Source organism: Notamacropus eugenii, chromosome 3, assembly GCF_028372415.1.
Source record: "Notamacropus eugenii isolate mMacEug1 chromosome 3, mMacEug1.pri_v2, whole genome shotgun sequence".
Taxonomy (NCBI): domain Eukaryota; kingdom Metazoa; phylum Chordata; class Mammalia; order Diprotodontia; family Macropodidae; genus Notamacropus; species Notamacropus eugenii.
In genome coordinates this window covers 84,703,506-84,725,211 of record NC_092874.1, presented here as the reverse complement: position 1 = coordinate 84,725,211, position 21,706 = coordinate 84,703,506, and the positions used below count along the sequence as shown (strand labels likewise).

The 21,706-nt window shown below is 38.9% G+C and overlaps 1 protein-coding gene across 1 annotated transcript in view; it reads right to left on the bottom strand.

The window, feature by feature from the left end:
- VIPR2 (vasoactive intestinal peptide receptor 2) overlaps positions 1-21,706 on the bottom strand; it is a 141,291-nt gene that overhangs the window by 71,254 nt on the left and 48,331 nt on the right. The window contains exon 4 of the mRNA XM_072652070.1: positions 15,291-15,388. Coding sequence (XP_072508171.1) covers positions 15,291-15,388 — 98 coding nt within the window. The remainder of the gene's footprint in view (positions 1-15,290; positions 15,389-21,706) is intronic.

Below are 21,706 nucleotides of genomic sequence, written 5' to 3'. Positions count from 1 at the left end.
TGGGGGTAAATATTGAATATATTGAATAGATTGATATGGTACTAGCTGCCGTTTATATAGACTTTTGAGGTTTACAAAGCACTTATATATCATTTCACTTGATCCTCATAATAACCCTGTGGGGAACAGGTGCTCTTATTATCACCTCCATTTCATAGAAGAAGAATCTGAGGATCAATAATTCTCTGAGGTTGGATTTATGAGATTCACATCATATTCATATCATGCTGCCTCTGCATAATTCCCAGTTTCAGTGATGCCCAATTCAGGCATCCAAGACTGATGTCTTATTGGCATCAGATTCTTCATGCTATATGACATTTGAACTTTAGAAAGATGAACTGTACTGCCTTTTAGATAAAACAAGCATGCTAAAACCCCATGCACAATGCTGATAGCTTTGTTCTAAATGTTTGTTGAGTGAATAAACAAATGATAGAACAAATGAACCCCTCTAAGTTCAAAAGAGTAGCAAGAAAAGGACAGGAAGACTGCAAGGAGGGGTGTTTCTTCATTTGAGTTCTTCAGACAGAGGCTATGGTGACTGCTTGAAAGATATGTTGTAGAGGAGAATCCCTTTCAGATAACAATGGTACTAGATGGTCTCTAAGATCCTTTCCAACTCAAATTCTCTGATCCATTGTCAGTGCCTCAAAGGAGGTCAGGGAAAGGTACTTTTCAGTGCTTTTTCCAGGGTTTGCACAGAACTGTCCTCATATATTCAGTAACTTCCCCTGAAGATCAGTGATATGCATTTGTCTGAACTGGACATTTTGGGATGCCGTCTGTGGCCACCAAAACAAGGGTCTGTCATCGAATAATTACTTGAAAAAATAGTAATATTCATACTTTCATATGAAAGTAAAAATCATTACCTTGGCCTCATCCTCATAAGCAAGAAACTAAAGCAAGAAACTAAAGAAAAGGCAAAGTACCTTAATCTATATCTTCATTTTACTATGATAAAGTACTTTTTTTATGATCATAGTTAGAAAGTAAGACTAAGGAACCAAGTGAGCTTGGACTTCACATTTGGGTGACTATTCAATTAGTCCATCCATCCATCAGTCACCAAACATTTATTAAGTGACTATTATGTGTCAGGTACTGAGCACAAAAACTCTCAAGGAGAGAGTATATTAGGAGATTGCCCTCCTCACCATCCTTATTAATATTGTAATTATCAAGTAACTCTTTATTGCTTTTTAGTTATTTGAAATGTGAGAATGGGCATAATTGCTGACCTCTCCTGCACTTGCTTCCAGTCAAAAGACAAAAAAGAGAGCACCAATGAATCATTAGACTGGATTGAAGAACTATCTGTTCTTGGCAGGGCAGTACCTTCTTCATTGAAGGCTTATTCTTTAAAAAGAAATGGCACCTTCATTGGCCTTCAGGGTTGGCATAGAACACAAAATGCAGAAGACATGGTGTTACCTCTAGTCCTCAGATGTGAAAAAAGCAGGGAATAGAGATTCTACAAAGAAGGAAGAGATTTTTTTTTTGATCAGTTAGTTGAATCTGACTCTTTGTGATCCTGTTTGGTTTTTGTTTTTTTTTTAACAAAGATACTGGAATAGTTTGCCATTTCCTTTTCCAGCTCATTTTACAGATAAGGAACTGAGGCAAAATGGGTTAAATGAATTGCCCATGGTCACCCAGCTTATAAGTGCCTGAGTTCAGATTTGAACTCAGGTCTTACTGACTCCAGGGGTAGTACTCTATCCATTAAGCCACTTAGCTACCCCAGATAATTAATTGTATATGACCTAATTAGACTAGGAAATATATGAGGGATTTGAGAGTGAGTAGGTTTTAGGAATGATGGGATTTAGAAGGGGAAGGAGGCTTTGAGACAATCTATTTTAACCTCTCCATTTTACAGATGGAGAAACAGCATACCAGCAAGAAGAAGTGATTTGACCAAGAGCAAATAGGTAATACATATAGTTTTCTTAGTTTTTCCTTAGCTTCCCCTCCCCTTTGATCTTGCTCTGGTGGTTTCATTAGAGCTCTGCCTGAGTTGGAATATGTCTTAGTTGTTAACCTAGTTCCACCTTTTTGCTGGAATATTTATCTGTTATAATTACTATTAAGAATTATATTCTCATCTATAGAAGTTGTTGGGTTTTTATGAATTTGCCTATTTGTCTAGCTAGAAATTGGACTAGAAATTTCCCTCAAAATCTATAGCCTTGCAAGTATTCAAGAACTAACTCTCAAGCAAAATGGTTAATTTCAGAGGGTTCAGCCAACCAAGTACTCTATTGTCTACTGCTTAAAAATCCAATATTATTGGCTGGGAGGAAGAGATCACCCTTAACTCCAAATTCCACCTTTGGGGCCTTAACAGATGAAAATGAAACACACAGCAGAGATATATTACTTTTCCAGTCATTTTGATTCTGAGGTAGTAAGGAGCTATGCATAAATATTTTTAGGAACAAGGCATTATGTGGAAGAAATGTGTCCATTTCATACATGAGGAGAGTCTAAAATGTCAAACAATGCTCCCGGCTAAATGTAGCGGATATGCTCTTTATTAAAAAAAAAAAAACAAGTAAGGTGCATATATTAGGAAATAAATGGTGTAGAAGGCTTGCCACGGAACAATATTATGACTGCCAAAACCAAGTATAAACTCATCATTGTCATACCTGCAGCTCTGTTTGAAGTGGGATGGGGCAGGATATAAGAGCCAGGACATGAGGATTAAACAAGCCTACTGGAGCAAGGCAGGGAATTGGGGGCGATCCAGGAAGTAAGTGAATGGAGGAGGTAGTCAAGGCCAGTGGGTAGTCAGTGTCAGGGAGGTAGTAGGACTGGATATGAACTAGGACACTGAGTTGGTTTTTTAAAAAAAGGAAAAAGCAGGGATTCAGACATGGGGAACAACCCAATGTGGTTTGGGAGAAAGAATCTGACTATATCATTCCCCTTTGCCTTTAAGACAATACCCAAATTAGGGGCTCCCCAAACATACAAGTTACCCTTTTGGGCATGTAAAAAAACTCTTTACTATCTGGCTTCAATTTCTCTTTCTAGATCACTTACACATTACAAACCAACTAGGTGGCAGAGTGAATAAAGTGATGGTTCTAGAATCAGGAAGATTTGAATTTAAGTTTGACCTCAGACACTTACTAGCTGTGTGACCCTTGGTAAGCCTCTGTCTGCCTCAGTTTCCTCAGCTATAAAATGGGGATAATGACAGCATCTATCTTCTAGGATTTTTGGGATGATGAAATGAGAATATTTGTAAAGCACTTAGAAGAGTTCTTGGAATACAGTAGGAGCTATATAAATGCTTATTCCTTTCCTTTTTCCAAGTGCTCTCCACTCTAGCCAAACTGGCCTGTCTGGCTCTCACTTATACTTTTACATCAGCTGTTTCCCTATGTCTGAAGTGCTCTACCTCTTCACCTCCATATCTTGGAACCTCTCGCTCCCTTCAAGACTAGGTTCAAATGTCCCCTACGACAAGAAACCTTTATTAACTCTCCTGGACTAGTTGTCAATACTCTCCTCAGATTACTTTGTATTTATATGGTATATATTTTGTATTTATCTGCATACATGTTGTTTTTCCCTCTAAAATCTGAATTACTTGAGGGTAGGACTTTAAAATAAAAGATTTTTTTTGTCTCCCCAGAACCTAGAATATTGTAGATGCCTAATAAATGCTTATTGAATTGAATTAAGAAATCTGGATATAAAGTCAGATCCTTCCTCTGTTACTTATTTGGATGTGACCTTGAACAAGTCAGCGTTCTGTGATTTAGTCTAATTGTAAAGTGAGTGGCTTAGTCTGGGTGATCTCTAAGCACCAGTATGAAACCCTATAAGGCTAGTCACAAAAGAGCAACACAAGAGCCCAGTGGCTGGAGCCAGAGTACAAGGTCAGAATGGGCTAGGCGTAGGGCTAACTGGTTGCTGCTATGGGCCTAGGGTGCTTTGTATTCCTCCTCACTGGAGACAGGATCCTCAGAAAAGCCTTTGGATCACTGGAGGCAGTGCTGACCCTAAGGGTAAGGCTAAAATGATTCAATTTATAGGTTAGAGGGGGCATTGTTCTCTCTTTGGCAACCTCATGAAGCCTATGGACCGCTTTCTTAAGATAATTTTGAAAAAAGAATAAAGCCTTTTTATTTCTTTTTTTTTAACATTCATTTTAAAAGTTTTGAGTCTAAATTCTCTCCTCCCCTCCAGCCTCTCCCTCACTCTTTGAGAAAGTAAGCAATATTATACCTACTTTATGTGCGAAGTCAGGTAAAACATTTCTTTATTTCCACATTGCAAAAAAACAAACCCTAAGAAAATAGAAGAAATACGCTTCAGTTCTGCACTCAGAGTTCGTGAGTTCTCTCTCTGGAGGGGGATAGCATTTTTCATCATGAGTCCTTCGGAATTGTTACAGATCATTGTACTGGTCAGAGTAGCTAAGTCTTTCACAGTTGATTTTGTTACAGTATTGTTACTGTTCTCCTGGTTCAGAATAATTTTTAAAAAATCCTAATTGAAGGAAATGCTAAATTTCAGTTAAAGGGTAGGTAAAATGGACAGACAGATAAGGAGTCACAAAGAAACAAGACAAGAGCCCAATAACTGGAGTCAGATTATAGCATCAGATAGGACTAGTAGACTAAATGAAAGATAGAAATAGAAGGAAAAAATTAATTTTCAATTTGTTATTTTTTCCCACCTAAGCTTATGAACCCTGTGTAATCTATCCAAGGACCATTTGGGGTCTGTGAACTCCCCAAAGAGATGCAGGGGCAGAAATCTAAGCAGAGCTTTATAGTTAGAAGCAACACAGTTTATATCACCAGTGTATGAACTCAGTATATATGACTCATACACTACTATATTACATGACTACATCAGGCCTTTATTCCCATACTATAGTTGAGGCCCTTGGCATTCACATGTACATGGTAGGTGCGGACTTTAGGGAAAAGTCCCTTGGATAAGGATCCTGGGAGCTAGCTGGCTATACTGCTTACCAAATGTGAGACATGGGGCAAGTTATTTAATCCCTCAGGGTCTCAGTTTCTTATTCTGTAAAATGAAGGGATTAAACTAGATGATCCCTAAACATTCCTCCACCTCTAATTTTAATATCTCACATACTTTTTGAAATTTTATTTTTAAAATTCTTAATGCAAACACTGAAAAGGGGGAAGGGAGGGAAAGGGAGTAAACATTTATATAGTATATACTTTGTGGCAGGCATAATGCTAAATACTTTTTACAAATTTTATCTCATTTGATCTTCACAACAACTCTGTGAGTTAGGTGCTGTCACTGTCCCTATTTACAGTTGAGGAAACTGAGGTAAACAACGTATGGTATTAAGAAACAGGACACTGGTGTGGAAAACAAACAAAAAAACTTGGTCCATGATCTTTACAGTACTTTTGAGTTGTTCAGGTCAGATGACAAGGGGGTTCACTCCCCAGTGATCTCAAGAGCATTTCCCTTCCAAGAGAGCCTTGAAGCACAGGTTGGTTCTCTAAGTCTGGAGAGTTATATAAAACTCTAGTTTGTAGGTGCTATAATTCTGGAGGATTCTTTGAAAACCCCCAAAAGAGAGTTTTCATAGATAGTTATGCTTTGGAATACAGAAAGTTCTTGCATTTTTTTTTTTGTTGGATGAACTAGAGAGTATCCTGTCTTCACCAAGAATGACAGAATCAACTGAAAGTGATCTCAGAGACCATCTATCTAGTCTATTTGATTTCTCAACAATAATCCTCCATGCAGCATTTCCATCAAGAGATCATTCATGGTCTGTAATGATATGCAACTAACTCTCAATTTCAATTTAATTAATCTCTCCTTTGGCTTTCAGTATTTCTAATTTGGTTTTTACGTGAGTGTTTTCAGTTTGTTCTTTTTCTAGCTTTTTCAGCTGCATGACCAATTCATTGATCTCCTATTTCTCTATTTTATTCATGTAGTCATTCAATGATATAAAATTTCCCCTAAGAATTGCTTTTGCAGCCTCCTATGAGTTTTGGTAACTTGTCTCATCATTGTCATTCTCTTGAATGAAGATATTGATTGTTGTTTAACCTATTCATTTTTTAGGATTAGATTATTTAGTTTCCAATTAATTTTTGGTCTATCTTTCCATGGCCTTTTATTATATATAATTTTTATTGCATTATGATCTGAGAAGGATGCATTTACTATCTCTGCCTTTCTGCCCTTGATTGTGAGGCTATTATTCCCTAGTACATGGTCAATTTTTGTATATGTGCCATGCACCACTGAGAAAAATATATATTCCTTTGTATTCCCATTCAATTTTCTCCAGAAATCTATGATATCTACCTTATCCAGAGTTCTATTCACTTCCTTAACTTCTTTCTTGTTTATTTTGAGGTTAGATTTCTCAAGTTCAGAGAGGGGGAGGTTGAGGTCCCCCACTAGTATAGTTTTGCTGTCTATTTCTTCCTGTAACTCCCTTAACTTCTCCTCTAAGAATCTGGATGCTACACTACTTGGAGCATATATGTTTAGTAATGATATTGCTTCATTGTCTATGGTGCCTTTTAGCAGGATATAATTTCCTTCCTTAGCTCTTTTGATAGGATCAGTTTTTGCTTTTGCTTTGTCTGAGATTAGGATTGCTACCCCTGCTTTTCTTATATCAGCTGAAGCGCAATATATTCTGTTCTAACCATTTACCTTTACCTGGTGTGTATCCCTCTGTTTCAGATGTGTTTCTTGTAAACAATATATTGTTGCATTATGGATTTTATGCAACTAACTCTTGAAGCAATCTATTTCACTTTTGGACATCACTAATTAAGATGTATTTCTTTACATCAAAGCTGAAACTGCCTGTGTCTAAATTTTACCTGTTGTTTCTATTCTTCCCTCTGAGACAAAGCAGAAGGATTCTCTCCTCCATTGCAACCTTTCCCATATGTGAATAGAGCCAGCATGTTCCCTCTAAATCTTCTCATCTTCAATTTAGACATTTCCAGTCTTTCAACTAATTTTTATACTCTGCGTTCTTCAGTTCTTTGAATATCTAGGTTATCCTCTTTTGGCTTTAACTCAGCTTATCCATCTTTATAAAAATATGATGATAGAACTGAATACAGTTCTCCACATGTGGCCTGCCCAGGGCAGAATATGGTGGGAGTTTTATGTATCTTTCTTTGGACACTATTTTCTTTAATGCAACCTGGGAAAGAATTAATATATATTCTTTGCTAATATAACACAGTATTGACTCATATTGAGCTTGTAGCCTACTGAAACCCTCAGATCTTTTTCATAGGAACTTTTGTTTAGTCATACCTCCATTTTATAGCTGTGAAGTTGATTTTTGGATCCCAAATATAGAGCTTCACATTGAGTGCTATCTAATTTCATCTCATTCAATTTGGCCCAGAGTTTTAGCCTATCAACTTCAATTGTTTGGAAACTTGCAGAAGTGATGTGCTTGTCTTATTTAACCTGATTGCTTGCATGGCAGACTAAGGGTTCTTTTGTCTCTTCTACAGAGATCTAGACATAATCCAAATGGTGGTTCCCAAGGGAGATTCTAGATGAGGTAAAAAATGAACTAAATATAAAGGTTCTTAGGGGATATCTTCATTGGGACATTAACTAAAGAATTGATCAATCAATTAATTAATCATTAAAATTTACTAAGTATTTCCTACATGCCAGGCACTGTGTTAAGTGCTGGGATAAATTTTTGAAATTTGTGAGAAGTCCCTTCAAGGGTCAACTGTGTCTACTTGGAGCTATAGCCAAGGTTCTCAGATACAAGTTATTTAACATTCCACAAAAAAACCACTTTTGTTTTATTTTATTTGCTCCTCTCCAAATCCAAGCTTCATTTCTAACAGTTCTCCTCAGAAGCTTGAGTACAGTTTCCTTTTTGGAAGCTAGAGATCTTCAGTCTGGTGTAATAGCGGATGTGCAGCTCTGGTGTGCTATATTTTGATTGTTTTCTCCTTCTTTCAAGTGATTCTTCAAAGCAATCAAGCACTTCATGCATTAATTATTTTCCCAGCTCAAAATAGATGAGGAGAGACATTTAAATAAAACTATCCAGCTTGGGTTTTGTGCCATCATTTTCTCTCCCTTTCCCACACTAAGATGTTTTGACTTCTTAATCCATCAGTAGGGAATATTCATTTATAGTATTTGCAGATTCCTTGATTTATCTAATTAAGAAAAAATTTTGGTTCTCCAAAATAGAAAAATGAAGTCAGAGGGAGGAGTCCTCCTCTGTAATGTTCAAGCAGAATAAGTGATATGTTTTCCCACAAATGGAAACAGAAGAATTTTCCAAATACATTCACCAAAAATACCAGTGACTGAATAAATGGTGGGTGGAATGGGGAACAAGCAATTTACTTCTGTTTTATATTTAAAGAGTGCTGGCATTAGAATCAGAAGACCTGTGTTCAAAACTGATCTTTATCACTTGCTCCTTGTGTGTCATTGGGAAAGTCCTATCACCTCTCAGTGCTTCATTTCCTCATCTATAAAATGAGGGTATTGGACTTGATGACCTTTAAGATCCCTTCCATCTCTAAGTTTATGACCCCTATAAGTACTTGCAGGTAATATTTGGCTCCTACTGCCTAGCAGCACATACCATAGCTGGTTCATGCTTAGTACTATGTGCTCCCCCTTTCTATTCTTTATCTTCCAACACAGATATGGGACTCTGAGTAAGTACAGAAAGTACTGGTTGCTGAATGTATAGAACAAAGAAAATATTTCTGTGTTCCCAGAATGAAAATATTTCTAAGCTATTCTTCAAAATTCCTACTTATTAACAAATATATCCTGAGATCTTCACCAAAGTTCTTCTTTTTTTTTTTTTTTATTATTAAATTTATTTATTTAACTTTTAACATTCATTTTCACAAAATTTTGGGTTACAAATTTTCTCCCCTTTTATCCCCTCCCCCCCCAAACACCAAGCATTCTAATTGCCCCTATGACCAATCTGCTCTCTCTTCTATCATCCCTCTCTGCCCTTGTCTCCATCTTCTCTTTTGTCCTGTAGGGGCAGATAGCTTTCTATACCCCTTTACCTGTTTTTCTTATTTCCTAGTGGCAAGAACATTACTCGACAGTTGATCCTAACACTTTGAGTTCCAACTTCTCTTCCTCCCTCCCTCCCCACCCCTTCCCTTTGGAAGGCAAGCAATTCAATATAGGCCATATCTGTGTAGTTTTGCAAATGACTTCCATAATAGTTGTGTTGTATAGGACTAACTATATTTCCCTCCATCCTATCCTGTCCCCCATTACTTCTATTCTCTTTTGATCCTATCCCTCCCCATGAGTGTCGACCTCGAATTGCACTCTCCTCCTCATGCCCTCCCTTCTATCATCCCCCCCACCCTCCTTGTCCCCTTATCCCCCACTTTCCTGTATTGTGAGATAGGTTTTCCTACCAAAATGAGTGTGCACTTTATTCTTTTCTTTAGTGGAATGTGATGAGAGTAGACTTCATGTTTTTCTCTCACCTCCCCTCTTTATCCCTCCACTAATGAGTCTTTTGATTGCCTCTTTTATGAGAGATAATTTGCCCCATTCAATTTCTCCCTTTCTCTTCCCAATATATTTCTCTCTCACTGCTTGATTTCATTTTGTTTTAAAGATATGATCCCATCCTATTCAATTCACTCTGTGCACTCTGTCTCTATGTATGTGAGCGTGTGTGCATGTGTAATCCCACCCAGTACCCAGATACTGAAATGTTTCAAGAGTTACAAATATTGTCTTTCCATGTAGGAATGTAAACAGTTCAGCTTTAGTAAGTCCCTTATGACTTCACTTTGCTGTTCACCTTTTCATGGTTCTCTTCATTCTTGTGTTTGAAAGTCAAATTTTCTTTTCAGCTCTGGTCTTTTCATCAAGAATACTTGAAAATCCTCTATTTCATTGAAAGACCATTTTTTCCCCTGAAGTATTATAGTCAGTTTTGCTGGGTAGGTGATTCTTGGTTTTAGTCCTAGTTCCTTTGACTTCTGGAATATACTGTTCCATGCCCTTCGATCCCTTAATGTAGAGGCTGCTAGATCTTGTGTTATCCTGATTGTATTTCCACAATACTTGAATTGTTTCTTTCTAGCTGCCTGCAGTATTTTCTCCTTGACCTGGGAACTCTGGAATTTGGCCACAATGTTCCTAGGAGTTTCTCTTTTTGGATCTCTTTCAGGCGGTGTTCTGTGGATTCCTTGAATATTTATTTTGCCCTCTGGTTCTAGAATCTCAGGGCAGTTTTCCTTGATAATTTCATGAAAGATGATGTCTAGGCTCTTCTTTTGATCCTGGCTTTCAGGTAGTCCCATAATTTTTAAATTGTCTCTCCTGGATCTATTTTCCAGGTCTGTTGTTTTTCCAATGAGATATTTCACATTATCTTCCATTTTTCCATTCTTCTCTCTTTGTTCTGTGATTTCTTGGTTTTGCATAAAGTCATTAGCCTCCATCTGTGCCATTCTAATTTTGAAAGAACTATTTTCTTCAGTGAGCTTTTGAATCTCCTTTTCCATTTGGCTAATTCTGCTTTTGAAAGCATTCTTCTCCTCATTGGCTTTTTGAACCTCTTTTGCCAATTGAGTTAGGCTAGTTTTCAAGGTGTTAATTTCTTCAACATTTTTTTGGGTCTCCCTTAGCAGGGAGCTGATCTGCTGTTCATGCTTTGACTTCATGTCTCTCATTTCTCTTCCCAGCTTTTCCTCCACCTCTCTAACTTGATTTTCAAAATTCTTTTTGAGCTCTTCCATGGCCTGAGCCCATTGGGTGGGCTGGGACACAGAAGCCTTGATTTCTGTGTCTTTGCCTGATGGTAAGCATTGTTCTTCCTCATCAGAAAGGAAGGGAGGAAATGCCTGTTCGCCAAGAAAGTAACCTTCTATAGTCTTATTTCTTTTCCCTTTTCTGGGCATTTTCCCAGCCAGTGACTTGACCTCTGAATATTTTCCTCACACCCACCTCACCTCCTGATCCTCCCAGCCCGTGTTTGTGGTCTGAGATTCAAATGCTGCTTCCAGCCTCAGGGCTTTTGGCGGGGGCAGGGCTGCTATTCAGTATGAGATTATGTTCTGGTGCTGAGATCGGGGCAGGGCCACCTCTCAGGCTCAGTTCCCTCAGGGGGTTTATGCACAGACCTTCCGCAATGGATTCAGGCTCCCGCCCGCTTGGGGAGCCCCTGTCTGCAGCCGCCTCTCAGCTTCTACCTCCCGGGGGGGGGGCCTGAATTATGGGGGCACCCCACTCCCCTCTCGACCCGCCAAAGAGACTCTCTCACCCACCCCTGTCACCTGTGGGTGGAGGGACTTGTGCGGCCGCTGGAGATCCCGTCCCTGAAGCCTGCTCGGATCTGTTTCTCTCGGTGCCGCAGCCGTGGCCGCAGCAGGTCTGGGCTGGGCTTTGTGTCTGCAGCGCGACGGACCTTTTGCGAGAGGTTTGCAGATCCCTCTGTGGGTGGAGGGACCCACGTGGCCGCTGGAGATCCTGTCTGTGAAGCCTGCTCGGATCTTTTCCTCTCGGTGCCGCCCAAAGTTCTTCTTTGATGGCATATACCACAGAGATGACCCTGACTTGAATGGGTGGATAGATGGAATAAGCATTTACTAAGCACCAGGTACTGTGCTAAGCACTTTATAAAGAATTCTCCAAGATGATACCAATGAAGCACGAGGTCCCCAAGTTCTGTGAAGATGGAAAAGGCTTTGAATCTTGACTGGTAATGGACAGTGCATCTGTCATTCAAGGACCAACATGGCTAAATTTGGAGGGGCTTAAGCATCAGTTTGGTCACAAGCCAATGTGTCTGTCATTCACAGTAATTCTGAGGCTACCTATGCTGGCATCAATTGGGGGAGTGCTCACAATGACAGAGTCACAGATCTTTGTAGTATGAAAATATTTACAGTGTGGTAGCTGACCTTGATACCATTTTCATGCTTGTTGAAAGTGTCTGACAAAATCACAGAAAATATCGTGCTAAAAAGCATGGGAGCAAGTACATGGTGCTGCTTTACTCCATTAATGACTGGGAAAGTATGAGAACATTGTCCTTTATCCAGAACCTGTGTAAGTATGTTATCATGGCACTGGTGCTGAATACTAATGAACTTCTTTGGACAACCAGATTTTGTCATGATCTTCCACAAATCCTCACAACTGACCACATCAAAGACCTTAGTCAGATGGATGCGTATTGTATACAGACTTCTGTTCTGTTCCTGGCATTTCTCCTGGAGTTGTTAGGCAGCAAGCACTATGCTGACTATTCCTCAGCCCTTTCTCAGTAATCCTGGGAGGTAGGTGTAATTATTAATCCCCATTTTATAGCTAAGGAGGCCATGAGGGGTTAAATGACTTGCTTGTCCAGGTCACTAGCTAGTAAGTACCTGAGGCAGAATTACAACTCAGGTTTTTCTGACTGAAATTGGGTGGTGGGGAGGTAGAGGAAGAAAGTTAAAGCCAAAAGTATTGGATGAGAAACACTAATGTGGGTGATTTTTGTAAACAAAAGAAGGGATTAGCTTAAAGGCAGAAGATAGTAGTACCGGAATGTTTAAACATGGATTTCTCTCTCACTTGACTCAGCTCTACTACTCCAAAAACAGTCACCTCTTCAACAGTTTCCTTGCAGTAAGATATCGTTTTTTTTTTCTAAAAAATGTGGCATTACTACAGTAACAACAGGACCTCATTCACTACTACCAAACAATTTAGATAATAAATGGGGTTACAAAAATGTGTTGGCTCCACTCTACCTGAAAATCTAACTCCAAAAGTCACCACCATCACTACTCTAGTCTTCTACTAAAGGACTGAAGGAAAAAAAAGCCAACCCACCTCTTCCTTATGAGTGTCTGACCACGAAGAATACAAGCCTGTTAATGCTGAACTGAACTATATTCTTTGCAAGCCAATGAAAGAATCATCTGTCTCTTCCAGAGATAATAGGTGATTGTAGTTTATAGGGTTTGGCACATAGGAAGTATTTAATAAATACTCTAAAATACTCTTGGTTAATTCCCTGATAAAGAAGTATGTGCATAGAAATAGAAAATTATATTGGCTAAAGTACTATCTACTCATTGTTTGTGACTGGTTGGCTTAGTTGGACAGAGTGTAAAGTTAACAAGGATTAGGTTTGTCCAATATAGAACAGTTATTTATATAGATTCCATGACTGCAGAACACCCTTATATGGGAAAGTCACAAGGGATATTGACTGAGAAATGTGTCAGTTGCAACTTAAATTCATTACCAACACAAGAAGAGCTCAGTCCACATGACCTCCTGACACTGGGCCAGAAGGTCAGTCAGTATTCCAAAGGATAGTTCAGAGTCAGCTATATTCTCCTTAATCTAAAGTTTCTTTTCCTAGAGTTTAATAATTTGTAACAAAGCCAAATTGACCTTAAATTGCATGAGAAGTGCAAGAATGGCTAAAACTTCTTTGTATTTCCACTTCAGGGCAGGAAAGCATGAACATTCCAAACACTTCCATATTCTAAAGAATACAAGGAAAAAGTTAAGACACGACTAGAGATAGTAACATTATTAGACTAGAAAAGGGAGGAGATAGAAGGAAAATTAAGACGTGGGAAATACCACTAGAATCAAGCAGACTTTCTCCTTCCATATTTAGGAGATTTAAAAATACATGGCTGGGTGTAGGTAAGCAGAAGAATGCTTGATATCTTTGAATTGGTTTTAATGCACTTTGTCCTAGTATGATCTATATCATGCCATATGTTATTCCCCTTCATCATCTTACATTGAAGGCATAACTGCTGCCTCAGAAATAGTTTATAGTGTTGCCCTTCCACAACCATGCTGCGAAGAAAACAGAATGAGAACATAGCAGTTACAACAAAGTGGAAATACACCTACTAAGAGAGTCCACAATGATTCACTTTCCTGGTAATCAGCCAGATAATCTGAAAATCAGGCAATATCTAAAGCGTGAGAGTTTAGGAAGGGCAGAGTCTCCAATAGCAACGGCTGGGAAAGTTTATACTGACAGAATTCCTGAGTAGAGATTTTTTTTACCAGAGTTGGAGTTTTGATGTGAGAACTCTTATGAAGAAAAAATGTCCTCAGCTACTTATGAGTAACTTACTTCAGGAAAGCTTTACACAGAATATCACACCTTTAAAACTTTCCGAAAAACTCTACTGGCAAAGTAAAGTAGCCCTGACAAGGAAAGAAGCTTGTTACCTGCTGAATCACCAACATCTTTAGATAGTTACTGCTGGCAGTGGCAACATGATCACCGGAAGTCTCTTGACCACGGACACACTCTACCTCAGAACTTTGCAAAGCAACACTATTGGTGACTACCTCTTATGTTCATGAACTGGGACCAAGGAAAGAAATAATGTGGCGTTTGTTAAAGTTCTAAACTGTAGCACAGTCTCAAATGAGATACAGAAGCAGTGACAGTATGAACAACACAATTTTCTGTGTGTAACCTGAGATGACAACTGTATTCTTCTGACAGCTTTCCATTTTGTTTCTAGATCACAGGCTGACCCATTTTTTCAGTTAGGTCTGTCAGTATTCCAAAGGATAGTTCAGTCAACTATATTTTCCTTAATCTGTTTCTAATCTAATCTAATCTAATCTTGTTTCCAGATCATAGGCTGACCCCATAGTTTTTCACTTCATACATAGTCCTATACCTTCAGTAATTGACTGTATCTCTTCAAAACAAGTCAACTCTTTTTTTTCTTTTAAAAGTATTGGGTCTCTTTATCTTGCCCAGCCTACAAATGCAGTGGTCTTTATGGATCTGATCCCAATAGTGATCAGCACAGAAGTTCTAACCTGTTCTATTTTTCTGTCCACAGGCTGCCTGGTGGCTCTTTGCTCTCATGGGCTCACTGCATTAGTGACTGACTTAGTATAGTACTTTGGTTTCAATCTCAAGCCCTAATGTAGCTCAGAACTCACAGACTTAAGTAATTCACCAGCCTTAGCCTTCTTAACAACAGAAATTACAGGAGTAATGCCTGGTGTCAACTCCTTAACAAAAACTGTTATGAAACAAAGTAAGAGATACAGAGCTTTCAAACTTTAACATATAGCTTAATGACTGAGCTAATATGGGTGTACTTAATTAGTTACAGAGTGAAAGAAAGTCAAGATACTCCAAATAGGGTCAGAAGATGAGGGAAAAAAATCCAACGTTCCTATTGGTTTTTAAAATACATGAAGCAACAGCACAAAATAACGCACAACGCAGGAAGGGAGTGACAGTGAACATGTCTTACCTTATTATCATCTTCAAGCTCAGTATAACCACAGGCACTTATGATATCCGGAAACATCTCTGACCATCCCTCGCTAGTACAGTTTTTGCTGATATTTCCTGTAATACAAAATTCAGACATTTAATCTATAGGTTTGTCAAAGTGTACTCATTAGCAATACTTCAATAGGTTGCAGACAAACACTGGCTTCTTGGGTGAGCTTTGAAGACTGTACAGAATGGGAACTTTTAAAGGACAGAACTTGCCCTGTCATAATCAGAAACACATCAGTAGCTGACTTTTGATTATTCAGGAGCCAATTAAGAAGCTAGCCTATTATTCTGACTCCTGGCTGCTACTTTTTCTCCCTCCTGCTGCCTGACTCCCAGCCATTAGGCTTCTCATTAGAGCCAGAAAGTGAGAAGGGCAAGTTAGAGAAGGTAGAAAAAACATAACAGGAGAGATCATGTTCAGATTATTAATAATGCTCTTAATTCTTCCCTGGGCACAATGAACATAAAATAACTACCCCAAAGTTGAATGAATTGCCTTAGAAGATATTGAGTTCTTTCCTTCTAGAGGTTTCAAGGCAAAGGGTAGATACAATTTTGTCAGGTATTTTGTAGAAGGGAATCTTGTTCATGGGTAGACTGGGCTAGGTAGCCTCTGAGGCCCCTTCCAATTTTGAGAGACTATGAATCTGTGACAAAGGAAACCCAGAGCTGCCCTCTCCAAGTCAAGAGGCAGACAAGCCTAACATGTGGCTATGAGACTCCTCATGCATTCTCATTAGTTATACCTTTACTTTCTAATTTGACTCAGTGGAAGCTTGCTTCTCAGTTCTCACTATCTATTCCCCAAAAAATAGTCTATACCCATGCCATCCCATCTTGGAAGACAGAGAGATGAAATATTGCTTCTGGGACCTGGAGTCCATCGTACAGGTTCCCCAGAAGGTATATTGTTACACGAATGAACAAGTGAAGGATTCATAGCACTTTGGGCATAAAAGTGTCTGATTTCCATCGTTTGGCAAAGATTCCTACTGGAAGAATGCATCGTATCTCTTAATGATAATTTGCCCCTACAACTTCAGACATGGTGGATGTATTGATTGATTTGTCTTAAGTTTTTTCCTTTGTTGCTAGGATGTGTGTGTGTGTGTGTGTGTGTGTGTGTGTGTGTGTGTGTGTGAGAGAGAGAGAGAGAGAGAGAGAGAGAGAGAGAGAGAGAGAGAGAGAGAGAGAGAGAGAGAGAGAGAGATAGAGATGGATGGTTATATTAGAAAACAACTGTGATGTAAAAACAAAATGTAGCAACAGAACACCTTCTCTCTCTCACTCACAGTTCATTAACAAAGCAGAGGACTAACCACAGCTAACTAAAATAGCTAAGTAACCATAGGTGATGTCAATGCATAAGGTCGTCTGAAACATAGTTGTAATTAGGAATCCTAGTGCTTGAGGCCAATTCAGTACAGGCAAGAGGTAGTCTATTCAGAAGCAATTGGACTTTTTTGGGGGGGAGCACAAGAAGGCTTTTCTTTTTTTGGGGGGTACTACACAAACATTCTTATTAAGCACTTATTTTCACATTAGTCATGTTGCATAGAAGAATTAAAATGAACGGGAGAAACCATGAGAAAAACCCAAACAAAAAAAAATAACACAAGAGAAATATTCTGCTTCATTCTGCATTCCAATTCCATAGTTCTTTATCTGGATGTAGATGGCATTTTGCTTCGAGTCCTTTGAGAATGTTTTAGGTCCTTTCATTGCTGTGAAGGGCTAAGTCTACCAGAAATTCCTCGTACACAGTGGTTGTTACTGTGTGCAGTGATATCCTGGTTCTGCTCCTTTCACTCAGCATCAGTTCATATAAGTCCTTCCAGGCCTCTCTGAATTCTTCCTGTTCATCATTTCTTATAGCACAATAGTATTCCATTACATTCATGTACCACAACTTGTTCAGCCACTCCCCAATTGATGGGCATCCCCTTGATTTCCAGTCCTTGGCCACCACAAAGCGAGTTGCTTTAAATATTTTTGTACATATGGGACTCTTTCCAATTTTTATGATCTCTTTCAGATGTAGTCCTAGAAGTGATATTGCTGGGTTAAAGGGTATGCACTATTTTTGTAGCCTTTTGGCCATAGTTCCAAATTGCACAGATGCAATTGTTACACAAGAGTGGGCAGCCCCATGCACACTTGCCTCCAAACCATGGGTAGTGGTGGTAGAAAATAGTGAGCCCCAGAAGAATTAGCTTGGCCACAGTAACCCTGGAGAAGGAGGCTCAGGATCTGCCCAGGTAGTCGACCACCACAAGGCATGATGATGGATGCCTGGAAGAATACCTTGGAGAGAATGTAAGCACATTATGCTCTCCCTCTCCAGATGTGGGCACACTGGGAGAAAGATGCAGTCATCCAGCCTAGTCACAGTTTCAGTCTGGAATTACTTATGCATTCCAATAGAACCTATATATAGGTTTTATGCCTATGAGCTCAAACTAGTCAGGTGTGTATGTTGTTCAATGAGCCCCAACCTAAAAGGTTTAGTGGCAAGATCACTGATCTTAAAGTCAGAAAACCTCAGATTAAATCCCAACTCCTATATTTAATAGCTTTGGGACTATATAAGAACTCCCCTTACCTTCTTTGAGCCTTAGCTTTCCCATGTGTAAAATGGACAATGCTTGACTTGTCTGCCTTACCAGGTTGTTCTAAGGAAAGTGCTTTACAAATTGTAAAGAACTGTACAAGTTACTATGTTTAAAGTCATCTCTTCATTTCTCATCCAGCTTCACTCCTTTACACTTCTCCACATGGTCTCTGAGCTGGGCACTTTCAACTCCCTCCCTCAGCTTTTCACCTTTCTACTGTAAAGTCCTTGAGGACAAGAATGAGCTTTCTTTTTCACACTTGTATCTCCTGTACATAGTAGATGCTTCAAAAGTGTTTATTGACTATTAAAGGATCAAAAATCCCCTAAAAGCCCCTAAAGAGCAAGGACTAATCTAGAAAAGAATATATTAAACTAAGCCCTTTTATTTCCTAAGTGTTGCCACAGCCAAAGAATTCAGCACCTACTGGTTAGTCTGCTATCGATATGTTTCTTCATACTTAGCTAGTCTAATCCTTAGAAAACTGACCTGGTGAGTCACTGAGTTCATCCAGCTTGTAGATCTGGTCAGATCTTGCTCTCTGTTGTCACAGACTTTGAAAACCAGTGTTAACCTCTATGCTACAAGAAAGCACAGTGGGAGAACTCTATGGGAGGACTCAACAAAGTCTGTTGACTTTGTATGCCTTCTTAGAACCTTTTGTGAAAGGATGCCAATAAATAGGTCATCCCAGGGAACATGGGATGGATGTCCCCCCCATCACCACCCTGATTTAGAACTCTTTTAGATTCATAGAATATGAGAGTTACTAAGGTCTTTAGAGATCTTCACATCTAACCCCTCATTTTGAAGAGGCACCTGAGATGCAGAAAAGGGAAGTGATTATTGAAAACCACAATGGCTTGAATAAGTCTCCTTGCTCTTAGTCCACTGCCATCTGCACTTCTCTGTGCCATCTCATGACAGATCCTCTGCTTTGGATTTTAGACTTTTACCAATACATCTATGGCTAGTGGAATAAGCATGAGACTTGCAGGAGAAAATGAATGGGTCTGGTAATTAAGTATTGTGTTGTAGTTGTTCAGTCATATTTCAGTTGTGTCTGACTCTTTGTGATCCCATTTGGTGTTTTCTTGGCAGAGATACTACTGGAGTGGTTTGGTATTCTCCAGCTCATTTTACAGATGAGAAAACTGAGGCAAACAGGGTTAAATGACCTGTTCAGGGTTACATGGCCATTAAGTGTCTAGGCCAGAGCTGAATTTAGGAAATGAAACCTTCCTGATTCTAGGCCTGGCACTCTATTCACTGTGTCACCTAGCCTCTCCACTGGTGAAGGAAAGATTCCTCTTATCCTCATCTCTCTTTGTGTATCCTGCCCCAGTTAACTCTTTAAAGCAGTAAATTTCAGAGAATGTGATGATCTGCATTAGTGGAGAAAGTTTTCCTATATCGGATTTACATATATCAGTGAAAGCACAGGTCCAGTTCTATCCCTATTTCACGCGTATTTTGCAATCTTTATTTTGGAAAGACACCTTGCCCGTATGTATCATTACTTTTAAATGAGCTAATTTAGTTACAGAGGTTCAAAAAGTTTTGCTCTTCTAAAGATCCTCCTTCCTACTCCCCCACCCCCAAAGCCTTTCCACAAAACTAGAGGCAATTCATGGCCATGCTCTTTTGTTTTAAAGCAAAAAGCACTCATGATGTAATATTTGATTAGAAGACTATTGAATAATATTGCAAAGCATAGCCAGATCCAAGTAGCACTGTAAAGTTTACATTCTTTGTTTGTTACCAAGTTGTGAGCTCCTTGAAGGCAGGGACTATTTTTTGCCTGTCTTTGTATTCTTAGAATCTAGGTCAGAGCCTGACAAATAGTAGGTGCTTAATAAATGCTTGTAGACTTGTTGACAAAGCCAAGTATGTCAGTCCTATGGTAGGGGTATTATTATTTCCATTTTGCAAATGAAACCCAGAACTTTGTGAGGTAAAGTGGTAACCAAGGTCACAAAGATATAAACAGCAGGTGTTGTGAGGTTCCTCAGCCTGCTTCGGCCTGGATACTTGTAGAAAACTATCTGGAAGCCTTTATTTTGGAATGGGCCAATGTGAAAATCACTGAACTGCTTTTGAACCCTTGTAACATTTTAATGCCATAATGCAAGATTAGATAAAGTCCAGATGACTCCAAGTAATTTAAAATATTAGAACAAAAATCTGCAGCCCAAACTATTCAACAGGAATGTTATTGATTTGATGGAGATTCATAAAAGCTCAGCCACACTCAGGTTCTCAGACCTGAGAAATGATCAATGGTCCTAATGTAGGTAGAGTCAACAACTCAGCATATACTCAACCTACAAGATCATTTTCTAAGTCTTTTTACTGCTGCTTTGGCAATCGACAGATGTGAAATAATGAAGATTTATGCTAATGGTGGATGGAAGCAAGGGAGGAAGTGGGATAAAGTGCTATTTTCTCTAAACTTTCTCTACGTATCCTCCCTCTTATCCTACCTATTTCCTCTCACCCCAATACCACCCTCACCCAACCTCTGTTTAATCTGCTGCAACACTATTGTTTCCTTTCATTATTTACCTGAAACACAAATAATGTCCCTGTCTAGGAGTAGTGTTGAAGTAGTAGTGCTGAAGATCTCAGCACTTGCCTTTTATTTCTCCAGAGAGCCTTCTGCCGGTAATAAATACCTGAATTGCTTTGGAGAGCCTCTCTGGTAACAATAAGGACATGGGCTTGGGGATAATACACAAGCAGGAATACGGACAGAGAACAAGAAATGGAAGATGTGCTCATCTGAAGTTTGCTGCTTTAAAGGGGATGCTCAATTTACCATGAGACAAAAGAAGCCAGTTCTTTTATTACCTGATTGTAACAACACTTGGTGAATCTCTGCAGAAGCTCAGAGAAAAGATAAAATTTTTACTAAAATAAGGTGTGGAATGGGGGACTGAGGGTAGATGGTAAAATAGACAGAGAGGTGGCACAATGTTGGCCATGGAGTCAGGAGGACTCCACGTGAGTTCAAATCTAGACTCAGACATTTACAGGCTGTGTGAACCTGGGTAAGTCATGTAACCCTGTTTTCCTCAGTTTCTTCATCTATAAAATGAGCTGGAGAAGGAAATGGTAAATCACTCCAGTATCTATGCCAAGGAAATCCCAAATGGGATCATGAAGAGTTAGACAATTAATTGGCTAAACAACTACATGCCTGTATTCTAGCACTAATCTAATCACTAATGTTTGGGAGTCAGTCCATTTATATATTACCACTGACTCTGTAGTACTAATATTCAGAGGGACCAAAATTTCCTACTCTTATGTAAAGTCAACTGAAGAACTTCTCTCCATGGTACTTATGACATTCCAGTTTGTCAGATCAGAGAAATGGACTGACAGGCTTTTATTTAGATTAGTGGTTGTATATTAAAGTCAAGTACACATTCTCATTTTGGTTGCCTTCTTCTCGATACTGGAGGTAGTCATGATGTGTTGCATAGAGCCCTGAATTTGCATTTAGAAGACTAAGATTTGAATCAGGACTTTACTACTTACTAGAAAAATCACTTCTGTTCTGAGCCTCTGTTTCCTCCTCAGGAAAATGGGGATAATAATACTCACAATACCTATTTCACACCTAGGGCAGTATTGAGCCATCAAATGACTTAATATATTTATTAATCTATTATAGATAATGTATTAATATTATATTATGTATATATTATAATGTATTATATTTATTATTATTATTATATAAAATATATATTATATATTATGAATATAT